Source organism: Oreochromis niloticus, linkage group LG11 (assembly GCF_001858045.2).
Source record: "Oreochromis niloticus isolate F11D_XX linkage group LG11, O_niloticus_UMD_NMBU, whole genome shotgun sequence".
In the NCBI taxonomy this organism is placed as follows: Eukaryota; Metazoa; Chordata; class Actinopteri; order Cichliformes; family Cichlidae; genus Oreochromis; species Oreochromis niloticus.
In genome coordinates this window covers 17,686,890-17,693,973 of record NC_031976.2, presented here as the reverse complement: position 1 = coordinate 17,693,973, position 7,084 = coordinate 17,686,890, and the positions used below count along the sequence as shown (strand labels likewise).

Genomic DNA, 7,084 nt, shown 5'->3' with positions numbered 1-7,084 from the left:
CAACATTTGATTGGCACAAGCCACAAATCGGCTAACAGCCACTTTGATACGCATCACACCGTTCCTTACCTGAACTAATGGAGCTGTGATCATTCATTTGTTCCAGGTGGTCGAAAGGAGGAGTCCCCATCTCCGAAGCAAATGGGGATAGCCTTGAGGTGACAGTGGACTACTCCTACTTCACAGACCCCGTCTCCTGTGAAGTGTCCAACTCTGTGGGCAGCACCAATGTCAGCACTCTGGTTGATGTCCAGTGTAAGTTTAACTGAAGGCAAACACTGTATGCGATGTGGTTTGTGTTTTCAGATATTGGCGGTAGAGCAGCTTTAAAAAAAGTCTCTTATTGATTCTAACTGTCTGCCTGCTTTGCTTCCCCTCTAGTTGGCCCCAGACTGCTGGCGGAGCCGAAGCCCATGACAGTGGATACAGGCATGGATGCAGCCTTCACTTGTGCGTGGACTGGAAACCCTCCTCTGACCCTGGCTTGGACCAAGCAAGGCTCCAGTGTGGTAAGGCAACAACAACAACAAAAAAAAGCCAGTCACCACATTTTCTTGATGCTAAAGCTTCAGCACCACACCTCAGCACCATTCCTCCGGAGAGAAACATTCACACATGGCCTTGAGGCATGAATCCCTCACACTTTTTCCCACACTTCCTTTTTTCAGGCAGAAACTTCAACACCTCCTCTCACCACTCTCCCTGAGGGCTAAAGCCTCTGGCAGAAAACTGCCTGTCCTATGACAGATTCATAGAGCACCATCAGAGCACATGACATGTTGTCACAATCCCGACTTAATCAATCGGTCAATCAATCAGTCATTCAAGGGGTGAATCACTACTTGTACTTGTAACTTTTAGAGCAGCATCCCCCGCTTCTCGACAGCACAAAGGCCCGGCTACGCTTGCGTATCTATCTCCTTAAAGTCAATTTTGCAGGTGGAACAAATGGGACACTTCCACCTTCACGTTACATCATGCTGGTAAAAGTGTTCTAGCGTGCACACCATTAGTGGGGGCATCCCATAGGAGATCTCTCTTGGCAACTAATGTAATTTCTGAAGCTATGCTGGAAAAAGCACCCCCGGTCAAGAATGCTGTGGGATGGCATAAGCAATGCTGTCATCTAGAAGAGAGAATGCTTTCAGCCACACTCAGGGAACGGCGCAGACATTTTTTCTAATCCACCCACTGCCACTGTCCCTCACACAGCCATGAGTAATAGATTAATTGGGTTACTCCATAAGCGTGGCGAAATAAAAAAAAATGCAGAGTGAGAGGGAGATGTGAAGATGGAGGGAGGGAGGAGGGAGGAGGATGGAGCGGGGGTAAATGGATTAATCACAGCTTGATGGAATGACAGGATCAATGAGCTAAGGAGTGAGTGAGTGTAGCAGCTCCAAAGGCTAGGGCCCACTCGCACATGCTTCGTTCTGTCCCCACTGTTTAATTGCAACAATCTCCACAGCAGCACGGTCACTCAGCGGTGGCTGGAGTGCTTAATGCTGTGATTAAAGCTCTTCACAATGAAATTAAACTCAAACCACCAGCATTTGTTACAATGGTCAGCCCACCTCTGTGCTGCCTGCACAGTGAGTGGGCCACTGACAAAGGTCCCACTTTGCTTTCGCCTGCCTCTTCTGCTCACCACCTTGTTCTTTCTGTCTCTTTCTGTCTCTAACATACTTCTCACTTGTCTCCCTGGATTTCTCACTAGGTGCTCAGTAATGGTAACACCTTGCAGCTGAAGGCTGTTACTCAGGAGGATGCTGGCACATACACCTGCAAGGCCATTGTACCCCGTATTGGAGTTGCAGAAAGAGATGTCACTCTAACTGTAAATGGTAAGAAGTTTCTTAAAGAACAAAGGAAAATAATAAGTCGCTTAAGTATATGGGGTTTTTTTTTTTACTTTAAAGTTACTCCTCATTACATTAAAAACCTATATTTTTTTAAGCTTTTTACTCTGTTACATTATTTGACAACTGCTGTGTCTAGTTACTTGTGTAGTTCTTTTTTTTTTTTTTAGATTTTTTAGTAGTTTCAAAAACCAAGTTTCCTCTACTTTTAACGCCACTTTACTGTCTAGTTGGGGTTTTTTTTGCATGCTTGAACTTGTACTGCTTTTTTAAAACTCTCTTTATTTCCTTCACTTTCTTTCATCTGCCCACAGGTCCACCTATCATCACAGCAGAGGCCACGCAGCATGCTGTCAAACACTCCAAGGGCAAGCTGGAGTGCCGGGTGGGAAGCAGCCCCCCACCTGATAAGATTGTAAGTGATCCTCTTATTTGTGTTGCGGTGTGTTGTCATTCACTAATGCTTATCAGCTTACACACTCCGTGTGTACATACTCCGCGTTCCTTTCCCCGCCCACATAAGAAGCATCACTAAGATGAGCTTTACCCCTAACCTCACCTCTACACCTTTGCACCAGCACATCTCCACCTCGCTTGCTAAAACAAAACGTATACACAGACACTGACTGGAATGACTGTGGAGTTATCGGAGCTGCCGAAAGAATGGCTTCCTGCAGGTTTCAGCCAGACCACATTCAATTAGCGGCCCAAGAGGCATCAGTCGTCTGACCCTGTTGAACTGCTGAATGTACGCTGGGCTGAGAGAGGATAATTAGGGTGCGAGGAGAAGTGAGAGACAGGTGCCCTGCTGGCCCTGTGCTAGACACGGCGAAAAGTAGCCTTATTTCCTAGTGTAGCTACCTAACCCTCCTTAGGCTTCACCTGCAGGGCAAACGTGGGAGGCAGCTTAAACATGAGTCTGTGAGTTGTGTCAGACACCGAGCACCTCAGAGGTCAGCAGGGAAAAAGCACAAGAGAGAGAGAGAGAGCCGGCATTCACACAGCAGCAGGCAGGGATCTAAGGATAAACAGCCGTGCCGGCCTCTGCTTTGCTCACAGGTGAAGGATTCTTTATAGAACGGTGACTTACTCCCTGTTGTCTATTCTCTCACTCTTCTCCACAGGTGTGGACCTTTGGGGACATGAGCCTGTCCTCCGGCTCCTCCGGTCGTTACTCAGTGCAGACAGTAACCAGTGACCACGGAGTCGTGTCCTCTCTGGTGCTATCTGAGACTCTGGCACAAGATTTCCAGCTGCGCTACAACTGCACTGCTTGGAACCGCTTCGGCACAGGCACTGCCCTGGTCACGCTAAAGGAGCAAGGTACACACGGGCGAGAGTAATACTCCTGCACAGGAGTTATAGCGATAGTCTCGGTTCTTGCTGTGAAGATTGGGTAAAACTAGTGCCCCCGTCTCGTGCTTATCTTAATTATGCTCTTCTAATCGATATGATTTAATCAGCAGATGGCTTCTTTAATGAATATGTTTGCCCCATAACATAGATATTGATTAGGGACAAAAGTCAATTAGAGGAAGCCACATGTGTTTGCAGTTGGGATCATAGTCTCTATCACTGTCTTATAGCCAAGCTCAGCATCTCGGGCTGCAGGCCCCTTAAGTGGTTTTAAAATTAAACAGCGGTGGTACGACTCCACTGATGCTAGGGGAAACCTTTGTTGCAGTAGACACCAAAAATGAGGTCCTCGCCAGTAATTTACATCAACGTAGCAGAGCAGGGTCTCCAGAGAAATGGGCAGCGCTATCTCCTGGAATCTCTAATTAGATTACTGTCTATTGCTTCATTGCATGTCAGGCCTTGTTACCCTTCTTTCAGAGAGATTAGAGACAATAGCCAGGCTGCGAGATGCTGGATTGCCCACATGAGCATATGTTACAGTCACTGTGAGAAGATCAGGGCTTACTGCAGATCAATTTATGGGCACTAGAGCGTTTTTCAGATTAGCAAGGCAAAAAAAAAAAAAGAGAAAAGAATCTCTTCTGTTTCTTTCATTTGCTCCAATATGCACTTTCTTAGCACAGACACTTATGTTCTGCTATCTCTCATTTCATCCCTTCCCCGTCTCTTGACAAACCATCGACCCTCACCCTCTTTGCCACGCATTTCTTCTGTTACCATTGTTCTTGCAGAAGCACTGCCGATGTTGATAATTGTAGGTGGGGCAGTGGGTGGCGGCTGTGTCCTGCTCATCTGTGTCATCACTCTGGTCTCCCTCTGCTGCAGGCACACAGGCAAAGGTGAGCTCAACGGTTAGTATGGGCAGGAGGGTCAACAGCCAATTCTTCAAATCGAACATAATAAAGTGCCTGCGAGCTGAAAATTGAAAAGATTATGTTCAATTTTGTGCCGTTTCACCTTGAGTTTGAATAGAAAGCTTCGTGTAAATTGGATTTACAAATCTTCCCGGCAATGTCGAGTGAATCTGTTCTCATTTCCCATAGGCAAAAGATGCACTCGTCTTTCCAAGAGTGACATCAGAGTTCAGATTGTTCACAGCGATCACAATGCTACACGCGGCAACGACGACGAGGAAGATGTCAAAGAACCCATGGTAGGTCTATTTTGTTCAGCTTCTCTGTCAAACATCTCCATGGACTGCAAGAGAGAAATCACTACTATTATAACATAATGTTCAGGCTTTCTTTTGTTCTTATTCTAGTAAGGTCTTGTTCATCCTAATAATTCTTGGTCTTCCCTCAGGCTCCAAACAGCAGCGAGTCTCCCGGGACATCGCGCACAGAACACAGCGACCTCCTGGAAGAGGAGGAGGACGAAAGATCGGACATCAAGGTAAAACTGAAAAACACTTCCTTGAAGAAACTCTCAAAATAGCAAGCATGCTTTTTTTTCCACATGATACTGAACTAAAGTCAAATTCATGGTTTTTTTTCCCCTCTATTTTTTTCAAAGGATCCTACCAATGGTTACTACAATGTTCGCGGCCACGACGACCGTCATATTCGCAGCAGCGGATTTTCTGAATACGTGCCCAATTCTCGGCCGGTCTACACTCCATCGCAGCTGCCCTCCCCGAGCCCCGTGTACGGTCAGCACGGCACCCAACCTCGTGCCTATGACTTCTCCCACCGATACGCAACCACCACAGTGAGCAGAACCTCATACGAACAGCAGCAGGCTGCCCAGCAGCAGCCTGCCCAGCAAGGGGGAGTTTATCCCACTGACCCCCTCTACAGTGGCACTGCTTACCTACCTGCTACTTATGGCCACGCCTTCACCAGTTATGTTAAGCCTGCTTCCTATGAGAAGGTGGATGCGTACGACCAATCAGATCAGGCCAGCAAGGTCTCGAGCTCATCTCGCTTCTCTTACGCCTCGTCACAAGTGTCCTCCCAGCAGTCCGACTATGGCCGACCCTCGCAACGTATGCAGACTCATGTCTGATAGGAACAAAAAAAGAAAAAAAAAGAGTAAAGAAGCAGTGAGTAGATAACTATTTGTCACCACATGTGTGGGCGGACTAACATGAACTTTCTTTACTCGGACAGTCCTGCAAGGATTTGTTAGGACAGTATAAGAAGGGAGGCATGATTTCGGTTATGAATAACCAACCTGCGATGGACGGCAGCATCTACAATAATGTGAACTTGTAGAGCTAGAAAATTAAGCAGATTGTGATGTTCAAGTCAAGCATATGATGAACATTACAGTGCGATACCTCACTAGGTTGTCTCTACATGATGACCACCCAAACTTGTGGAGATGTTCTGCGAGTTCGTGGGCCAACCAGAAAATAAATCAAACGCATCCCTTAAATTTGGGTGGCCAAAACGACTGGGGTAGCTGTTTACCTGCATTCCAGAGTTTACTTTGTGTCGACACTAATTGTAAACATGACCTCGTAAATACTTTGAAAGAAGATATTACGAGCTAACACGTACAGTATTTGAGGGGGAGGGGGGGGTAAAAAGGTGTGAAAAACCTTTGTTGTCTGTCATTTTGATGTTTTCGTTGGCATGCGAAAGGAATTGTAAGCACATTTGTGTCTCTATCATCTACAAATGACTGAGCTATCCACAGAGACAGACATGAACTATTCTGCACAACAGGCTAGCTGCACTGACCAACAAGTGCTACAGGCACTCTATTGTATGTGGAATACATCTGGACTGAACTGTGTTTCTGGAGCCTCTCGTGATAACCTTAACACGTTGGACACAGAGTGTCGTCTGCCAGTGGGGAGAAAAGAATGTGCATATTGCCTTCGTTCTAATGGAGGACTCTATGTTGTACTGACACGGACGAGTTAAGGCAGTGAAAACCCAAAGATGGTAACAAATTGTATAGGTAATAAAAATAGGGGCTGATGCTGAAAACTGTGGATCTACCCCTGCATCGTTTCCTGCTGTACTTTCTGATTGTAAAATCAAGAGTAGGAACTTACCAGAACAATCAAAAGTGGTGATTTTTTTTTTTTTTTTGTAATGGTGGCAATCTTGAACTTGAAATAAACTTGAACGCAGCGTCAACTTCGGCAGGCTTAGGTGGGGTAAGACGTGGAAGGCGGTCCTGACGGGGGACCACCCGCTCTCAAGTTTTACAACTCAATTCAATCAAATCGTCTCGCTATGTTTACAAGAAACAGTACTACCCTGAAACTGAGTATCTGTACAAATGGCTGAGTCCATACTTTCTCTCTGTTGCATGCAAATGATGTGTCTAGTGAAACTCTTCAGCGTTTATATTCATGTCCATTTCATGTTCGAGACATCGGTTACTGCACCTGACCCGGCCGCATTCCTCTTCCTGGGCGTTTTTGGTGTGGACGCTTGTACTGCCATTTGTCTAAAAATATAAAGAAATGAAACGTCCCCAGGCAGCCTAATGAGAGAACAAATGCCACTTAAAGTGAGGAGGCAAACATCATCGCTTGTCTTTATTTTTCTATTTTGTATACGCCTTAAAGTACAGCGTGTAAGCTGCTCTACTGTAAAGTATCTTTATATACATATGTATCTATCTCGGTTTATTTTATTTGGTATTCACACATTTTCTTGTCTGAGTTGTTCATCATTCCTCTGAATGCAGTTACCATGCTTTGGAACACAACTAATTGCCATTTTGTTTGTTCATTCTTTTAATATTGTATTAAGAATTTTATTTGCTAAAAAAATATGAGCTATTGTTGCTTGTACCTTTGTACACATATTTATATTTAAATAAAACCATTTCCGATAAAGAACACG

At 45.4% G+C, this 7,084-nt stretch overlaps 1 protein-coding gene across 3 annotated transcripts in view; it reads left to right on the top strand.

The window, feature by feature from the left end:
* The window catches only part of kirrel3l (kirre like nephrin family adhesion molecule 3, like), a 33,871-nt gene extending 26,791 nt beyond the window's left edge, over positions 1-7,080 (top strand). For 2 of the 3 annotated variants that reach the window (XM_025911541.1, XM_005472498.4), the window contains exons 7-15: positions 107-255; positions 382-509; positions 1,718-1,844; positions 2,174-2,274; positions 2,984-3,182; positions 4,010-4,129; positions 4,322-4,431; positions 4,581-4,670; positions 4,791-7,080. In XM_025911541.1, coding sequence (XP_025767326.1) covers positions 107-255; positions 382-509; positions 1,718-1,844; positions 2,174-2,274; positions 2,984-3,182; positions 4,010-4,129; positions 4,322-4,431; positions 4,581-4,670; positions 4,791-5,282 — 1,516 coding nt within the window. In that variant the 3' untranslated portion in view covers positions 5,283-7,080. The remainder of the gene's footprint in view (positions 1-106; positions 256-381; positions 510-1,717; positions 1,845-2,173; positions 2,275-2,983; positions 3,183-4,009; positions 4,130-4,321; positions 4,432-4,580; positions 4,671-4,790) is intronic. The other variant, XM_005472500.4, reaches the window with a different exon arrangement.
* Positions 7,081-7,084: the final 4 nt, after the last annotated feature.